At 42.0% G+C, this 19,132-nt stretch overlaps 1 protein-coding gene across 1 annotated transcript in view; it reads right to left on the minus strand.

The window, feature by feature from the left end:
* Positions 1-19,132, minus strand: part of DPYSL3 (dihydropyrimidinase like 3) — a 195,736-nt gene that overhangs the window by 11,613 nt on the left and 164,991 nt on the right. Inside the window, exons 6-9 of the mRNA XM_007949131.1 lie at positions 18,966-19,046; positions 12,405-12,473; positions 8,750-8,870; positions 454-610 (exon numbers count right to left, since the gene is read on the minus strand). Of these exons, the coding sequence (XP_007947322.1) occupies positions 454-610; positions 8,750-8,870; positions 12,405-12,473; positions 18,966-19,046 (428 nt within the window). The remainder of the gene's footprint in view (positions 1-453; positions 611-8,749; positions 8,871-12,404; positions 12,474-18,965; positions 19,047-19,132) is intronic.

Genomic DNA, 19,132 nt, shown 5'->3' on the forward strand with positions numbered 1-19,132 from the left:
ACTGATCATTTTTCCTGAACTTGAATTGTAGCCTGGTGCTTCCCTAATAAACCCCATAATCTGTGAGTTCTGTGTGGCCCCTGCAGTGAGTTATCAAACCCAGCAGAAAGGTGGTGAGTGCTGAGGGAGGAATGGCTGTTGTCAGGTTTGGTGAAAGGGCAGGAGGGAGGCAGCATGTCTGGCCTGGCAGGAATAGGCCTTGGGCTACTGATGGTGATTCTCTCTTCCTCTTGTGTGGTTAGAGGAGGTCAGAAGATGTGGCTTCCCTGCCCCTTTAGCAGGGCCATAGTCTCAGTGGTTCTACTAGGCTCTATCAGACCAGCAAATCTGGTCTGGCCATGGTATTCTTAAAGTGTTTTCCTCACTCAAGACCCTCAGCTAGCTGATGGGTGTGGCTGCTCCAGTCTCCATGCAAGTGGTCTCAAGATGTTTCCATGCAAAGCCTGCACCCACCTGGCCAGCAAGGAGTTGATATAGTCAGGAGTGGTCGGATCAGGACTCAGAGGTGGGGATGTCACAAACGCAGCTGCCTTGGCCCAGTTCTTGCTCCAGTAATGGGTTCCATCTGTACCAAGGCTGGCAGTGATAGGCTCGCCGAAGACTACATTTCCTGGAATGGGTAGGAGATAGGTTTGCATAAAGAATGTTCTGCACTGGGCCCAGCTTGGATGAGAATTCCTTCTAAGCCTACTCAGGGCTGTGACTCTGGAGTCAGGCTGCAATGGGTTTACAAATCTGTGCTCCTATCTTTTCTAACATTCTGCTTGTCTATCTGCTAAATGCAGATAATTTTGCATTTCCTAGATTAAACGAAACTACTGATGGTAAGAAGCAGTCTTATTTATCAAATTTGAAGCAAATAGAATTTGAGAGAAAGAAAATAAAACTGTATTTTGATTACAGAATTCATATTCATTTCAGAAATATTAAAAATGTAGAATAGATATGTCCTAAAATTGAGAAAATAAGGTGATGTTTATTTCTCAACTTGTGAAAATGAAAGGATTTGTCTGTCATATGTGAAGTCTGGCATGTAACAGATGCTCAGTAAATATTGATTTCTTCCTTTCCTATTCCTTCCCATTGAAAAGGCCAAAAGCCCCAATTCTGCCCACATCACTGGGAACTGCTAGAACATGCTGTTACAAGGACATGCTTTGATTCCATAGAGCAGAATCCATTTCTGTGGATGAAGGGCTGTCAATATTTTTCTCATCATGTTGGTTCCTCCTTAGCATGAGGTACGGAGTGATTTGCTCAAGGACAAGCAATGATATGGCACATAACAAAGATGCTGCTATCTCCTTGGAGCCTGCATCTGGATTAGGGACTGCCTTATCTGCCTAAACCAAGGAAAGATGAAGAGATACAATACACACTTCTAAGCTTTTGTTGAGCTTCTTAAAAATGAAAGACTGATGGAAAAGGCAATGCTGTCTCATAAAAATTGGTTGGTGTCAAGTCTCTCTGTGCCAGAATCCTGGGCCAAAGATGTCCCATGTGGCCCTGGGCTTATTTAGCTTCACATCTCAAGTTCTATACTCCAAATTCCCCTCAAGTCTAGGAAGGCAAGCAGGTTTTGCTTTGCTTTAACCCCAATCCATTGGTAATGACTGTCTAGAATTCTGCATAGAGAAGATTTCTAATAATACTCTCATCTCATTCAAAATAATTAAGATTTATTAGTGATGTCTGGGAGCTCTAGTGGCGTAGTGCCTAAAGCATTTGACTACTAATCAGAAGCCTGGCAGTTCGAACTCACCAGCCACTCCTCAGAAGGCAGATTGGACAATCTACTTCTGCAAAGATACCGCCTTGGAAACCTAAGGAGGGGTCACTATGAGTTGAATTGACTTGACAGCAGCGAGTATTAGTGAAGTCTGCCACAAACAAAAGAAGGAAGCAGCAGAAGCAATTCACATGGCAGCCCTGCTCTCTGGGTGGCAGTAATAAGGATCCACAAGTGACTGGTATTTCAAAGTTCCTCTAAATATACTCACCAAACTAAAGCATCCAAGACCATAAGGAAAGGAAGCAATGAAAGTCAAGACAAGTGCTGAAGTATTATTAAGAGAAATATAATCTCCTAAGTAGGAGAATTCTCCTTGGGTCATCTTTAGCATGGTAGAGTAGAGTAACTTGAATATTCACTTTCTTAGATGGGAGATCCTGAACAAATTATGCTTCAATTTCCTCATCTGAAAAAATAATGCCTACTTCCCAGAATGCACAGAGAAGTCTCCATAATAATAAATTTAAAGTATCTAGCACAATGTCAGGCATATAGTTGGTGCCCCTTAAACATGTATTCCTAACATTGATTCTGAGCAGCATACAAACCAGTGCTTGAAGAGTGAACATGTTGGGATTTAAAGAGTACCCCAGTCCAGAGGGAAGAGTAACCCTGCTACATTCTGTCATCCTGCTCTGAATGCTCTGGTTTCTTTCCCTTAAAAAAGGACAACTCATGTTTCTTGGCTTCAATATTAGCAGTGAGTTTTTCATCACTGAAATAATGCCTCTGGTTCCACCCTGGGGACACAGCTGCATTATTTCTTCTGGCCAGAGATGCATGAGCCGGAAGGCTCAGGGTGAGGAATTTTCCTCCATGAAGCATGAAATAAAACCTAGCATTTAAAAGAGACACCCTGTTCATGAGGCCCCCAGACCATCCTGAGAATTGGATCCCAGCAGGATGTAGGCATGTGAGGGCAAGTGTGGTTGGTGGTCATGGAGAGACAGTGGGGGTAACCTCCACATACATTTCTTTTTTTGCTTTTATTATTTCTATTTCTTTATATTTATTTTTGCTTTTCTACAGGAATGGGGAACGAACATTGGGCTATTTTCCTGGTTCTTACCAGATGACACATACTCAGGGGAGCAATCATGCCATGGCAGTTGAGACATTTAAAAGTTTGCAAAAAAACAGCAGACTTACTCTGAGTGCAGCAATGCAAGAGGTACCCATAGAATCTGCCAGCCAGGAAGACTGTCTACACAACTAGAAGACTCCCCTCCTGCAGGAAGGGGTCACCCTTTGCCAGAGGCCAGGGAGCTAACACCTAGGGAGCAGAGTCAGCTGGGACTATTTTTAGCCACTACTGTCACTCACATTCAGAGTTTGACAGACTGGTTCTGAGTTTGGTAGATGAATCAGCCCTCTGGCATCTTTCCACCACCAGAATGTCCACTGGCTCACAGTGGTAGCAATCATACAACTGGGCCTTGTAAATTCTCTTTCACAACAAAAAACAGAGCCCTTTGTCTCCAGTTCCTCAACCACACTCTTCATTTACCTAACCTCACAAATGAAACAATAAGTTTGTCATTCAGGATGAGAACCAAAAGCAGAAAATAATGCTTTGAAATGGGAATGAATTTTAGCTAAGCACAAAAGCAAACAAATGAACCCCAAGTTCATAGCTAAGGAGATAAGAAGCAGAGGTCAGAACAGAGGTGAAAAAAGCCAACGTACCATGAGGGTAGAGTGTATGGGTGGTACAATTAGTTAACCCACTGGCCTGCTAACCAGAAGGTTGGAGGTTTGAGTCCACTCAGAGGTGTCTGAGAAGGAAGGCCTGATGATCAACTTCCAAAATTCAATAGTTCAAAGTATGAGGCACAGTTCCACTCTGACATACCATGGGATTGCCCTGGGTAAGAACCAACTCAGTGGCAAATGGTCATGAAGACCATGCTGACAGACATGTTTTGGAAGTCAATTCAACTCCTTTTCTAAATTAACTGGCAATAACCTACATGGCTTAGGCTAACATATAACCATCTTCATGCACTCTGTTCTCAATCCTGGCCAGTAAGAATATGCTGTTACTGGTTCAGGGATGTGCACATGACCCAAGCCAAGACAATCACAATCCTCCTAGGGACTTTTGCTTGTGCTGCTGGAATAGGTATATTCTACTATCCCATCAAGATCTGTTCTGAAGTACAATGCTGTCAGGATAATATCTATATGCCTACAAGGAAGACCAGTTAATATGACTATTATTCAAATTTATGCACCAAACCACAAAAGCCAAAGATGAGGAAACTGAGGATTTTTATCACCTTGTGCAGTCTAAAACTGAATATGTAATCAGGATGTGTTAATTATCACTAATTCTGAAATGCAAAAGTTGGAAACAAAGAAGAATCACCAGTAGTTGGAAAATTTGGCCTTGGTGACAGAAATAATGCTGGAAATCACATGATAGAATTTTGCAAGACCAATGACTTATTCATTGCAAATATCTTTCTTCAACAATAAAATGGTGGCTATACACATGGACTTAGCCAGATGGAATACAAAGGAATCAGACTGACTACATCTGTGGCAAGAGGAGATGGAAAAGCTCAATATCGTCCGCCAAAACAAGGCCGGGAGCTGAATGTGGAGCAGACCATCAACTGCTCATAGGCAAGTTCAACTTAAAGTTAAGGACAATTAAAACAAGTCCATGAGAGCCAAAACACGACCTGGAATATATCCCTCCTGAATTTAGAGACCATCTAAAGAATAGGTTTGATGCATTGAACACCAATGAACAAAAACTAGAAGAATTGTAGGATGACATCAAGAACATCATCCATGAAAAAGGCAAGAGGTCATTACAAAGATGAAAAAAGAAGAAAAGACCAAAATGGAGAGAAGAGACTCTGAAACTGGCCTTTAAGTGAAGAGTAGCTAAAACAAATGGAAGAAATGACAAGATAAAAGAGCTGAACAGAAGATTTCAAAGAGCAGCTCAAGCAGACAAAGCCAATTACTATAATGAAATGTGCAAAGACTTGGAGCAAGAAAACCAAAAGGAAAGAACATGCTCAGCATTTCTTAAGCTTAAAGAACTGAGGAAAAAAATTAAGCCTTGAGTTGCAATATTGAAAGATTCTATGGGCAAAACATTGAATGATGCAGGGAACATCAAAAGAAGATGGAAGGAATTCACAGAGTCACTGTACCAAAAATAACTGGTTGATCTTCATCCATTTCAGGAGGTGGCACATGATCAAGAACCAATGGTACTGAAGGAAGAAGTCAAAGCTGCACTGAAGGAATTGATGAAAAAAACCTCCAGGAATTGATGGAATTGAAATATTTCAACAAACAGATGCCCCTCTGGAGACAGTCACTCGGTTATGCCAAGACATTTGGAAGATAGCTGCCTGGCTAACTGACTGGAACAGATCCATATTTGTACCAATTACAAAGAAAGGTGATCCCACAGAATGTGGAAATTATCAAACAATATCATTAATATTGCACACAATTAAGATCTTCCTTAAGATAATACAAAAAATTTTGCAGCAATATACTGACAGAAAACTTCCAGAGGTGCAAGCTGGATTCAGAAGAGGACGTGGAATAATCATAGCTGCTGTCAGGTGGATCTTGTCTCAAGGAAAAGAATACTTTCTGGTGAAAGATGTTTACTTGTGTTTTATTGACTACTCAAAGGCATATGAGTGTGTGGATCATAACAAATTGTGGATAATGTTGATAAGAATGGGAATTCCAGAACACTTAATTGTACTCAGGAGAAACCTGTACATAGACCAGGAGGCTGTTGTTCAGACAGAACAAGGGGACACTGCTTGGTTTAAAATCAAGAAGGGAGTGTGTCAGGGTTGTATCCTTTCTCCATACTTATTCAATCTATATGCTGAGCAAATAATCCAAGAAGTTGGATTATATGAAGAAGAATTTGGCATCATAATTGGAGGAAGAATCATTAACAACCTGCAATATGCTGATGACACAACTTTGCTGAAAGTGAGGATGACTTGAGGCACTCACTGATGAAGGTTGAAGAATACAATTTGCAGTATGGATTATCTCTCAATACAAAGAAAATGAAAATCTTCACAACTGGACCTAGAAGCAGCATCCTGATAAATGGAGAAAAGATTGAAGTTGTCAAAGACTTCACATTACTTGATTCTACAATCAACACCAATGGAAGCAGCAGTCAGGACATTAGACAACATATAGAACTGGGCGAGTTGGCTGCACTTTCAAGTGCTAAGGAGCAAAGATGTCTCCTTGAGGACTAAGGAGCACCTGACATAGCCATGATATTTTCTATCATCTCGTACGCATGTGAGAGCTGGACAATAAGTAAGGAAGACTGAAGAAGAATTGATGCTTTTGAGTTGTGGTGCTGGTGAAGAATGCTAAAAGTACCATGGTCTGCTAAAAGAAATAACAGGTGTGTCCTGGAGGAAGTGCAGCTGAAATGCTCCTTGAAGCGAGAATGGCCAGGCTTCATCTCACTTATTTTGGTCATGTTATCAGAAGAGACTATTCCCTGGAGAAGGATGTCATGCTTGGTAAGGTGGAGGGTCGATGAAAGAGGGGAAGGCCCTCAGCAAGATAGATTGACACAGTGGCTGCAATGATGGGCTCAAGTATACTGTGAGTTATGTTTGTGTGTCAACTTGGCTGGGCCTGGTTGAGTGACTGGGCAGCTGGTGGTAGTTATTCCCCATGATGAGACTGGCAATCAACTCCATGGTGGGATGTACCACAAGCAGCTGAGTAGCTGCCTTTGGGATGTGGTCTGCTTATATAAGGAGAAGCTGTGAGAATGGTCTCTAGTCTGTGGCACCCTAGGACACTGCATGTAGTCATGTCATTGCTCAGAAGCCTGCTATGCTCTGCCGACCCTGAGACTTACAATGAACTTAAGTTAATGGACTGCCATATGGTTTGGTAACATTGGGACTGTGCCATTTTTACTTATCAACCTTTGGCTTCTCAGCCTCAGCAGCCAGCAGCTGTCTGAGTAAAGGAATGCCTCTAGCTCCAGTAGGCCAGGAGCAGGAGGCAGAGCTGGACCCCAAGGTTGAGGGGCTTTCACCCAGCCCCTAGAGCCTGGCGCTTTGAACTTGGAGACCTCTAGCCTCCAAACTGTAAGAGAATAAACTCCTGTTTGTTAAGGCCATCCCATTTGTGGTGTATTCCTCTCAGAGCGGCACTAAGTAACCAGAACATATACCAAGGATCACGGAGCTGGGTGGTGGTGGGACTGTGTGGTGTTTCATTCTTCATTCTGCTGTGCACAGGCTCGCTATGAGTCGGATATGACTTGACAGCACCTAATAACAGCAACAACAACAACCATCCCATCGAAGACTACAGAATTCAGCATGGATTACACCTCAACATAAACAAAATATAAACTTCCACAACTGATCAATAAGCAACATTATGATAAACGGAGAAAAGATTGAAGTTGTCAAGGATTTCAATTTACTTTGATCCACAATCAACACCCATGGATGCAGCAGTTAAGAAATCAGAAAAAAATATTTCACTGGGCAAATCTGCTGCAAAGACCTCTTTAAAGTGATAAAGAAAAAAGATGTCACATTTTGAAGACTATGGTGCATCTCACCCAACCTATGGTATTTTCAATAGCCTCATTATGCATGTTAAAGCTGGACAATGAATAAGGAAGACTGAAGAAGAACTGATGCATTTGAGTTGTGGTATTGGCAAAGAATATTGAAAACACTATGGACTTCCAGAAGAACAAACAAATCTGCCTTGGAAGAAGTACAGCCAGAATGCTCTTAGAAGCAAGAATGGCCCAATCTCATCTCATGTACTTTGGTCATACTGTCAGAAGGGACCAATATCTAGAGATGGACATCATGCTTGGTAAAGTAAAGGGTCAGCAAAAAAGAGGAAGACCTTCAATGAGATGGAGTGACAGTGCCTGCGATGGTGGGCTAAAACACAGCAACAACTGTGAGGATGGCACAGGACTGGGCAGGGTTTCATTCTGTTGTACAAAGGGTTGCTACAAGTTGAAACTGATTTGAAGGCACATAACAACAACTTCCCCATAATGCCCCCACCAAGTGGTTAGGACATTGGATACCTCCTGGCATTTATTTTTGTTATCATTCAGCCTGCATTTCCCTGAAAATGAGGTCAATGGAAAAGAAAGCAGAGTTAAGAAAGGAAGGAGAGAACATTGTTTTTATTTTTGTTAAGTACTGTCAAGTCAGCTCCGATTCATAGCAATCTTATGCACAACAGAATGAAATATTGCCCGGTCATGCATCATCCTCACAATATTTGCTATGCTTAAGCCCATCATTTAAACTCCTTGATATATAGCCATGCCTGAAACACCTACAAATGATAATTTATTTTTGTTTAAGGCAGTTGGAGTTAGAGTTTTCACTTTTGTACTCAAAATAATTTTGTCCATTTATAAAACTCAGATAATGTGATTCAACAATGAAAGGTCAAACAAGATATGATTCCAGCTACGACATCTTGGGCAAAGCACTTTACCTTCCTGAGTCTCAATTTACTCATATGCTAAGTGGGAGAAATCCTGCGATCCTGACATTCCTGTAGGATGTGAAGAGAATCAAATGAGCCAAGATGTATGAGAAGCTTCCTAAAGAGAAATGCAAGGGGTGGGGGTGGGGTGGTGGACATTGCCATAAAGTCAATTCTGAGTCATAGTGACTCTGAAGGACAGAGTAGAACTGCCCCAGTAGGGTTTCCAAGGCTGGAAATCTTTACAAAATCAGACTGCCACATCTTTCTCCCATGGAGTACCTGGTAAGTTCAAGCAGCTGATGTTTTGGTTAACAGCCCAGTGCTTAACCACTGTACCACCAGGGCTCCTTTTAAGAGCCAAATAGTCACCATTTCTAGAGGACAGACATGGAAGTAAGTAGCTATATGACATGACTGATAAGCCTAGATCTAGAGAGCCAAAATCACCTTTCTTCCTGGCTTGTGAGATGAGGTCAGCTGCACTCTTGCTCATGACCTTTGTGATGTAGAGAGGGCAATTGGTTTGGCTGGCGATGGTAATGGCACGGAACACAGCCTCAGCTTCCAGCTGCAAAAAAACAAAAAAAAAGTTTCTAGGAGTTGACAAGGAAGATAAGCCTCTCACACCCGCCATGTCTCTGGTTTAAACACAAACCATGAGAATGAAGTAAAGTGCAGAGGTTAAGAGCCTAGGATCCAAACTCTAAACCTACCACCTCCTAGCCATCACACTTAACTTCTCCCAGTGTAAAACGCACCTGAGAATAGTATAGCTTAAGGTTGTGTGAGAATAATGTACCTAATAAATGTAAAGCATTTCTTCATAGCCTACTGTCTTCTCTCCTTGTGATTATCACAAAGGCTATATCTAAATGGAAGCCTTTTCTCCCCAAACTATCCAGGACAGATGGCCTGGAAAAAACACAATTGCACCATTATGCTTGAAGTCACCACAAAGGCAGTTAGGCATCATATTTGCACAAGTCAGGGAAGGGTTAATTCTAGGAGGCATTTCTTATAACATTTCCCAGGCTTCTCAGCACAAAGACTTCTTTTATTATCCAGCTCCTCCACTCCACCCTAATGCAGAATTCATGTTTTCAAATATGCTAACAAACCTAGTTGCATTTAGTAAGTAACAAGTAATGAGCTTTTCCTTATTTTATTAACAAAGATGGCTGCAGGCTCAGAGAGGGCCAGGGTCTGAGTATAGCTGTGCCACTTACTGGCTGAGTGATCTCAGATAAGTTACACAACCTCCCAAAGCCTCAATTTCCTTCTCTGTGAAGTGGGGATACTAACATAAACTGACATATAGGGCTGTTGTGAGGATTAAATGAGTTAATCCCTGTAAGGCAACTAACCCATTTTTGCAACAATTATTATCCTCAATAATAGTAATAATAGGTATTATTGCTGGCCACAGTTTGTCTCCACTGTGAGAGAGTCTGTGCTATGACCTAAGAGTCTAATTCACCCCAAAGCACAGGTACTTGACATTTTTCCTTTCAATCAACAGTTTTTGGATGGTGAAGACATCATGATGAGCCTGTACAGACAAGCCTTTTCAAAAATGCCAAAAAGAGTTCACAAATGCAAAGTAGTATAAAATGCAAATCAGTCACTGCCTTTGGTGGGGAGGACTATGCATGGACAGACACTAAGCACTTGGCTGCTGGAGGGGGTGTGCCTCAGGCTGTACTTGCTCTGTGTGGATGAGGCCCTGGAGGCTCAGAGCACAGGTGAATACAGTGACTGCACTGAAGTGCCTAGACCTCTGCATTCTGGTGTGGCTGCTCTGTGTCTTGGGTCCCAGCTCTCTGAGAGGTTTCATTCACTTGAGATGGTATCTGGGTGTGCTCTGAACTGAAGAGAGACTGGTTCTTTCCATGCTCGTTCCATCCATTTCATACTGGATGCCGACCACTTTAGCTTCCAATGACCTCAGGCCTGGCACCTTTGATCTCCTTCTGTCCCAACACTGCAGGCAGGTTTTCTAGCACTTTGACAACATGACTATCTTTGGAAGGTTACATCACCCTCCAACTTTATCCAAAAGGCTTCCAAGGTAGTAGAGATCTGCAGCTGAGAGGCTTTCTACTAAAAAGGAGACGGAACAGGGAGAGGGTAGGGATGGGGGGGCCCTGGAAAAACAAACCAAGGAACAAAAATAGCCTTTGCTCTGAAATCCCCTGGCTGCTGCTGACGAAATCTATCATGCCAGCACATCTCCACAGTGACCAGCACTGAAGACAAGTTTTAAAAACAGTGCTGATTACTCTGGCCTGCTCACATGGTGTAATGACTTCCTCAGTCTTCCAACATAATGGGCCAATGAGTTAACCTCTCTTGGCTTCAGCTTCCTGACTTGCAATGGCAAGTGTCTGGCAAGGGAAGTTGAGAGAATGCAACAGTGAAGTGGGTACAATAAAGTATATCTCAATAAAAATCAAAACCAAACTCATTGCCTTCAAGTTGATTCTGACTCACAGTGACCATATAGGACAGAGCAGTACTGCCTCATAGGGTTTTCCAAGGCTGTAAATCTCTACAGAAGTAGACTGCCACATCTTTTTCTCTCAGAGCAGCTGGTGGACTCAAACCGCCAACCTTTTGGTTAGCAGTCAAGCACTTAACCACTGCATCATTAGGGCTCCTTACAAAACCCAAAGCCAAACTCATTGCCTGTAAGTCAATTCTGACTCATGGTGACCCCTTGTGAAGGGACCTGGTATTATTAAAGAGACGGACAGACTTTTCAGGAAAGTTGTGTGTGACTAATCCCAATCATAAAATTATAAATTATTTCAAACGGCCACAAAAATATCCTTGGACACAAAGTTCTAGAGTGCTGATAACATTTCTCAAATTGAGTGCTGATTACACAAGTATATTCAGTTTGTGAAAATTCTTTGCACTCTTATGATAATGCATACTCTTTTTCCTATGTATGTTATGTAACAGCTCTCTTTCCACTTCCTCCTCGTAGTTACCTCTTCCCTGTGTCCTACCTTCCCATACACTCCCGCCCCATGAACTATCTCCCTGTGCAAACATTTCCCTTCTTTTCTCCCAGAATTGATCTCTCCAAGGAATGTATCTGTAAATGTTCACTCTATATGCCTGTCTACTGTTTGGCTGGAAGTCACAGGAGTGAGTTAAGTTCTAAATTTGAAGGGTAATCAAGGGCCATTTTAAAAGACTTTTTAAAACATCATTTGAGGTGAGTAATGGAAATATAGTTATTTCTGATTCTGGCTCCTTCTACCTGTTGTAAAATTTGGCTTTGCAATGGCAGGACAGGGACAGAACATGGGGGGACTTGAATTTGCTCCAGGTGCCAGACTCAGGCTAGTCTCCCAAAGCCAATTTGCTGTCTGCCATATGGACCGTCAATTCCCAGCTCCATGCCTTGTGCCAGCAGCTCAGGTTCCTGACATCCCAGAGATAGGGAATCAACTACTTGGTACCTTTTATTCTCTTTTTAGCTGCTAAGCGCAGACACAGACCATCATTTCATATGTGGGAAACTCCCATATCTGGATGTAATCATCACCTTACACCAATGGATGTGTATAGCATCTATTAAAACTCCTTTCAACCTCCTATCCACATGGCTAATATTTTTCAGGACTCCAATGTAATATGGAGTAAGTCAGTAAGTGAAAATATCTCTATTCACACTGGTTAGTGAAGGAATTAGAAATGCCTCACTCCTACTGAATAACTGTGGAGTACATTCAATGTTTTGTTATCTTTTGAGAGATTAAGACTCAGAAGTAAGCAGTTCCCTTGCATTCCTTTCTAATTTCCTCAGGGCCTCTGAGCTAGGGTCAATCAGAAATGGTTTCTGAATGAAATGTCCCAGTATTGCTGTGTGGTATTCAAAGATTCTCACCACCCTCCAATAATGTTTATTTGCACACTGGGTGTGTATGCACCCAGGGAAGGTGGGCCACATGCAAGCACTTCCAATACAAAATGAACCATAAAGACGGCTGGGACTGTGACAAGAGTCTCTAGGAAGATACTGGTAAAGGACAGTGCTTTCAGCACTCCTGCTCTCTCCCCTTCCCAACCGCACCAATGCCCTGCAACTTACCTCCTCCGGTCTGCTCAGCACATGGCCTTCTGGGCCAGTTATCCCCATTTCCAACATCCGGCTTTGCTCCTGGAATGATAAAAGAATAGACAATTTTGAAATGAGCTCAACTGAGGCTTGGAAAATTTAGGCAGTATGTTCTGTTCTAAAGATGTGCTCAAGGGAAAAGAGAACAAGATATACACGTTAAGAAATTTATTGATTCTGTATTTGGAGTTGCAAAATAGGGTAGAGTTTTTACTTAAAGGAGAAAAGACATTTACTGATGACTTGCTTTCATTAAAATATTTAGTCTGTTAGAGTATCTTTTTTTTTTTTTCTCTACATTACCCATGAAAAGTCACACCATCTCATTCTTCATCTCTCAGACCTTGCTACCTCCAAAAAAGAATTTGTTTAATTCACTGTCACATTCCGCATTTGCTTTCAACAGTATTGAGTGTCTGCTTCTGCTTGGTTCTGGGTTGAGTACTTGAATGTCATGTTATGCCTGACCTCTTGAAGTTCAGTATGGTCTATCTACCACCTACATCAGAATCACCTTGGTTGCTGTTAAAAAAATGACAATTTCTGGCCCAATCCAAGCCTACCAAATCAGAATATGTGGGGTTGAAACTTAGAAGTCTGCATTTTAATAAGCCCTTCAAACTTTTATGCTTTAAATCTTTGGTTGAATAGATTTAGAATTTAACCAGATAAAATAATGCCTCTAAACAGCATCTGTTAGTCTTTAGGTCAAATTTCAATTAACCATGTTGTAGCCATGGCAGAATAACTGATCCTTTTGGCTGATGGCTAAATTCCTAAGACTTCTGGCCAGCTTTCAGAAAGAAGTAGTTGGCTAGGCAGTGAACACATACATGAGCTAATTAGAACTGGCAGAAATCCTAAACCATCATATCTTTGGCTTTGCTGGCATTCACTCTCAAATTACTAAGGCCAGTTCCAAAGTGCCTCTATACCAATAAGCTGGCCCAGTGGCCTGGGAGTATGCTAGTGATGAAAGAGGGAGGTAAACTCAATTAAGCTTTGTCTCACTTTGAAACTATGAGCAATTCAGAGAGGCAATGATTCCTTCCTCTTGGACAAGATGAACTTTTTTGTTTGTTTTTTAATAACAAATTATTCTAAAGGCAAGGAAATGTACATATTATAAGCAATCATGAGACATAAAATGTTTATACTTCTACTTTTTTTTAAATTTTTTCTTGTGATTTGGATGAAAATTTACAGAGCAAATTCATTTTTCATACAGCATTTCATACACATTTTATTTCATGTCATTGACTGCAATTCCCCACAATGTAACCGCTCTCTTTCCACTTTCTACCAGTAGTTATCTCTTCCCTGTGTCCTACCTTCCCATGCAATCCCGCCCCATGAACTATCTCCCTGTGGAAACACTGCCCTTCTTTTCTCCCAGAATTGATCTCTCCAAGGAATGTATCTGTAAATATTCACCCTATATGCTTGTCTATTGTTTGGCTGGAAGTCACAGGAGTGAGTTAAGTTCTAAATGTGAAGGGTAACCAAGGGCGATAGTCTCATAGATCTCACTAGGCTCTATCAGACCAGCAAACGTTTTCTTTTTTTTATGACTTTAAGTTTTGTTTCACATTGTTCTCCCACTCAATCCAGGATCTCCTGCATTGATCCCTTTCTGAGTGGTTGACAGTGGTAGCTGGGCACCATATTGCATGGTCTACTAGTCCCATGGACAAATTGTTTCCATGTGTCTTTGGTTCTCTTCATTCTTCTTTGCTCTGGATGAAGAGAGACCTATTGTTGCATCTAGATGGCCGCTTGCAAGCTTTAAAGACCCCAGTAGTTACTAACCAAAGTAGGATGTAGAACAGTATTTTTGTGTAGTATGTTATGCCAATTGAGCTTGATGTCCCCTGCGACCACGGTTCCAAGCCCACATATCCAACTACTTGCTCTCTCAGGGTAGCTGGCTGTGGCCAAGAAGCCACCACAACATTGCCCCTTGTTAGCTGTACTATACCCTCAGACATTTTTACAGCTCATACAAATATGCAGGTAGAAACATTGTCTGCCAACCCTATACATGGTCATGGGCACACTCCCCCCTGCCTAGATATACCTGATTATTCAGCCTGTCCACCAATCTATCCACCCATGTATCAATGCTTGCCATCACTGACAACGCAGTACTGTACATGCAAAAGGGTTCACCTTAGTTGCCTGTACTTCCTGTGTTCCTCCCTATGTCTTCCTCTTCCTCAGTTTTATCCTTGTTCTCTGCGGGTGGTTTGCATTTCACTACTATCCTAAAGGTTGGTGATTCAAACCCACTCAGCTGCATGGAGGAAGTAAAGCCTGGCAATCTGCATCCATAAATCTATAGCCAGGAAAACCTTATGCACCAAGCAATTCTGTTCTGTAACCCATAGTTCACCATGAGTCAGAACTGACCCAATAGTAATGGGTTTTATTTGATTTTTAATCTTTTATTGAAATTTGGATTGAATGAAAATTCTTCCAATCTCTGATGAATTTCCATTCTGAACTTCCTCCTGAAGTCATAAGGGTTAGGGTCTCCAAATAAAGTATCTTCAGCCTTCTATGACACTTTCACTTCTATCTTATTTAACAGTGCTAAGGCAAGAGTTTGGACAATGAATAAAGAAGACCGAAGAAGAGTTGATACTTTTGAGTTGTGGTACTGGTGAAGAATGCTGAAAGTACCATGGACTGCTAAAAGAACTAACAGATCTGTCCTGGAGGAAGTGCAGCCAGAATGCTCCTTGGAAGCAAGAATGGCCAGACTTCGTCTCACCTATTTTGGTCATGTTGTAAGAAAGGACCATTCCCTGGAGAAGGATGTCATGCTAGGTAGGGTGGAGGGTCGACGAAAGAGGGGGAGGCCTTCAACGAGATGGATTGATACGGTGGCTGCAATGATGAGCTCCAGTATAGCAGGGATTATGGGGCTGGCGCGGGATAGGGCAGTGTTTCGTTCTGCTGTGCATGGGGTCACTATGAGTCGGAAACGACTCGACGGCACTTAACAACAACAACAACAACAACAAGGCAAGAGAGCTAGCATAGGATGAGACCAGAATCAGAAGTGGTTTCTAAGCACATTCAGATCAACAGGAGGAAACTTTCAAAATACAGTTGTCTAAAATCTGTTGTTGTGATTATTGTATGCTGGTGAGTCAATTCCAAATCTGGCTGATGAGTTTGAACCACCACCCTTTAGGTTAGCAGCTGAACACTTAACCACTGTGCCACTAGGGCTCTTTGTCTGAACTGTATTACTCATCAATGAATAAGAATCTCTGGAACTAAACCAGGAATCTTTCTTTAAACTCCAGATTCTGCTTAAAGATTCTGATGCACAGCCCAAATTGGAAAGTCCTATTCTAAAAGTCTAAAGGCCCAATGATGCCTCCTTGCATGGGAAGAGGAGCAGGGGGCACTCTGATATGATGCTATAATCACATCACAGTTTGGGTCACAATGCAACTGCAGCTTGCTCCATAATGAAAGGGACTGTGACTTTTTCATCTTCTCTTTCCAAGACATGGCACATAATAAGTGCACAATAAATATCTGTTCAATGAATGGCTAAAGACACTATGTGCTCTGATTGTCCTGTCAGGTTGAAATTTTTTAAAGCATTGTTTGTACCCAAAAGAACAGATTTCTTCTCATTCTTGAGTCCTTTTTGCATACAAGCAGCCAAAGACTGAGTGTAGCAGCTGCCTTCACTGGAACAACATGAGAAAATTTTTCAACTCAAGTTCAATGTAATAAACACACACACAAAACTCATCCAAATGGAATATACCTTTATTCGTGTCCTGACTGGGAACAGTTCTGTGGTGGTTAAGTTTGTCTGTCAACTTGGCTAGGCCTGGTTGAGTGGCTATGCAGCTAGATGGGCTATTCCCCATGATGAGACTGGTAATCAACTCCATGGTGGAATCTACTGTGAGCAGCTGAGTAGCTGCCTTTGGGTGTATGGTCTGCTTCCTGTAAATAAGAAACAGCTTTGGGAATGGTCTCTAGCTTATATGCTTGAACCCTGCATGTAGCTGAGTTGTCATTCAGCAGCCTGCCATGCTCTGCCAATCCTGGGACTTTCAGTGGACTTGAATCAATGGCCTGCCATGTGGTTTGGTAACATCAGGTAACATCATTTTATTTGTCACTTGGGCTTGTTAGCCTCAGCAGCCAGTAGCTACCTGAGTGAAGAGATGCCTCTAGCTTCAGTGGGCCAGGAGCAAGAGGTAGAGCTGCAGCCCAAGGTCGAGGGGCTTTCACACAGCCCCTAGAGCCTGGCACTTTGAACTTGGACTTCTAGCCTCCCAAACTGTAAGATAGTAAACTCCTGTTTGTTCAAGCCATCCCATTTGTGGTATATTCCTGGCAGAGCGGTACTAGGTAACCAGAACAATTTTTTTCTGAGGTAAGGACTGAGGACATTAGAGATGCTTCTGTGCTTAAGGAGCCACAAGAGGAAAGGACTTGGGAAAAGGGACTTTACATTGGACCCCATTTGTCTCCGGGGAATCTAGAATGAGAAGCTGGGAGTCATTGCCTACAGCAGCTGGAAGGAGAGCTGGGACCTCTGGCCGCTGTTCTGGAAACTTGGAGAAGGGGGAGGAGTGTTAGCCCTACCACCACTGGGATCCCTCCTATGGGAGTAAGAAATTTTGACCCTCTCTGGAAAACAGTTTCATTATTTTGGGTATGTGGGGGATATGGAGAAGGTACTATCAGCAGCCTGGCTGACAAAGCTTCCTGGTCATATGAGAGGAAAAAACTGCACACATAGCTCTGATTCTCCACCAGCAGGACAACTGTCATTCTGAAATCTCAACAGCTGGAACCCTGCACTGTTGAGGTGCTGCCTCCCTGTGGAGGACTTTGACTGGGTAACTGGGGCAAGGGGCCACAGATGTGCCACCTCTGAGTAAAGATGCCCACTAAGGTATATCACCTTTGGGGCTAAGATTTGGCTCTACCACTGTATGATTTGGACTAGTGATCTAAGTATTCTGAGCCTCAATGTTCTTGTCTATAAAACAGTAAGGATGAAAGGCATCTTTAAAGAGTTAGGGAAGGTTAAGTGAGAACATCCTGGAACACTTACCAGTGCCTTGTATTAATATTAAGTGTTTGCCTATTGCTACTGCTATGTGACACCAGTGGTGACTGTGGCAATATTGACAATAGTTAAAAAGGTGGAAACAACTAAATGTCCATCAAAAGGTGAATAGACAAAATAGAGTGTAGACATGCAATGGAATATTACTCAGTTGGTAGGAGAAATGAAGTCTGTCACACAACATGGGTGAACCTTGAGTGAGGCAAGTAAGTCACAAAGGGCAAATGTTATATGATCTCACTATTATAAAATACCTAGAGTAGGCAAATATATAAAAGACCAAAGTTTAATAGTTGTTACCAGGAAGGGTAATGGAAATTTAGGCAATGGATATTGATGATGGTTGCACAACATGATTAATTTAATTACTATCACTAAATTGTACATGTGAAAAATGTTAAATAGGTAAGTGTATTATACACATATTTATAGCATTTTTTTGTTTTGTTTTAAAGAAACATGCTATGACTATTCAACAAGCTAAGGGGTCTGAGATTCAGGTCAGTGTAAACATTGTTCTTACACCCTTGCTGACCACATTCACCAAGTTCTGGCCAACTTCTAAAACAAAGGCACAACCTAAGCACTTAGGAGATATGGAATGCATCTGTTTTGGCTCACTTCTACAGCACTGTGTCTGGTCCAAAGTGTTCAGGCAATACTCTTTGAAAGAATGAATAATTGTTTCTGCTGTTAATGTTATCAAATGGACTAAGAGAGCTCACTCTTCTTTTCTGGCTGCCTCCTGCCAGGAGAGGCCAATCCTGATTGTTTCTGAGATAAACAAAGCCCTTTCCCAAGACACATCTGTGCATCTATCCCATTAGTCAGCCCAGGAGATGGAGAGAGTATGGCCTTCTGCTTCCTTGCAAATGATCAATTTGGGCCTTGGGGCCCTCACTTTCATCACTCTTTCCTCAGGTCTCTCAATATAATTTCTAGGAAACCAGTGGGATGGCTGATCCCCACAAGACCTCAGTTCTTTATTATCTAAGGCAGTGAGTTCCGGAGACCTGGATGAGATTTATGGTTTCAGAGAAATAATGCCTGAAGGTTTTCCTCTAGGATGGAGACTGTCACGTAGCTTTGACTCATTGTCAGAACAGTATCAGCAAACGCTTCCCCACTGAATGGTTCAATTTTAAAACCTCCTTTCAGGACACCATTTCTGATTCTACAAAATGTGAGATCTCTTTCTATTTTACAGCATCTTCTACTTTCTTCCTTGCTTGTCTACTTTTCCCTCTCTTCGATGGTGAGGCTCTTTAGAGCATGTACTGGGCTTAGCTGCAACAGAGCACTTATGACTATGCCTCATACACATTGAAAGTTCAAGCAATATTGAAGAAATAAGGAAACAAAGGGAACACAGACCCAAGCCTATGCAAAAAACATATTACAAGAAGCTAGACAGCTGTTACCTGGGCAATGATATCCCCATTTTCAGCATGAACTTGGGCAATGGCCCCCAGCTCTCCCAGGCAGCTGAAGATCTCATATAGCTGAAATAGAAATGAACTTTTGTCACCTTCACAAGTCACTGATGCTTTTAGCAATCTAACAAAAAGGCTGATGACTAAATTCAGAG

Source organism: Orycteropus afer, unplaced genomic scaffold (assembly GCF_000298275.1).
Source record: "Orycteropus afer afer isolate SDZICR_OR568_19922 unplaced genomic scaffold, OryAfe1.0 scaffold00238, whole genome shotgun sequence".
Taxonomy (NCBI): domain Eukaryota; kingdom Metazoa; phylum Chordata; class Mammalia; order Tubulidentata; family Orycteropodidae; genus Orycteropus; species Orycteropus afer.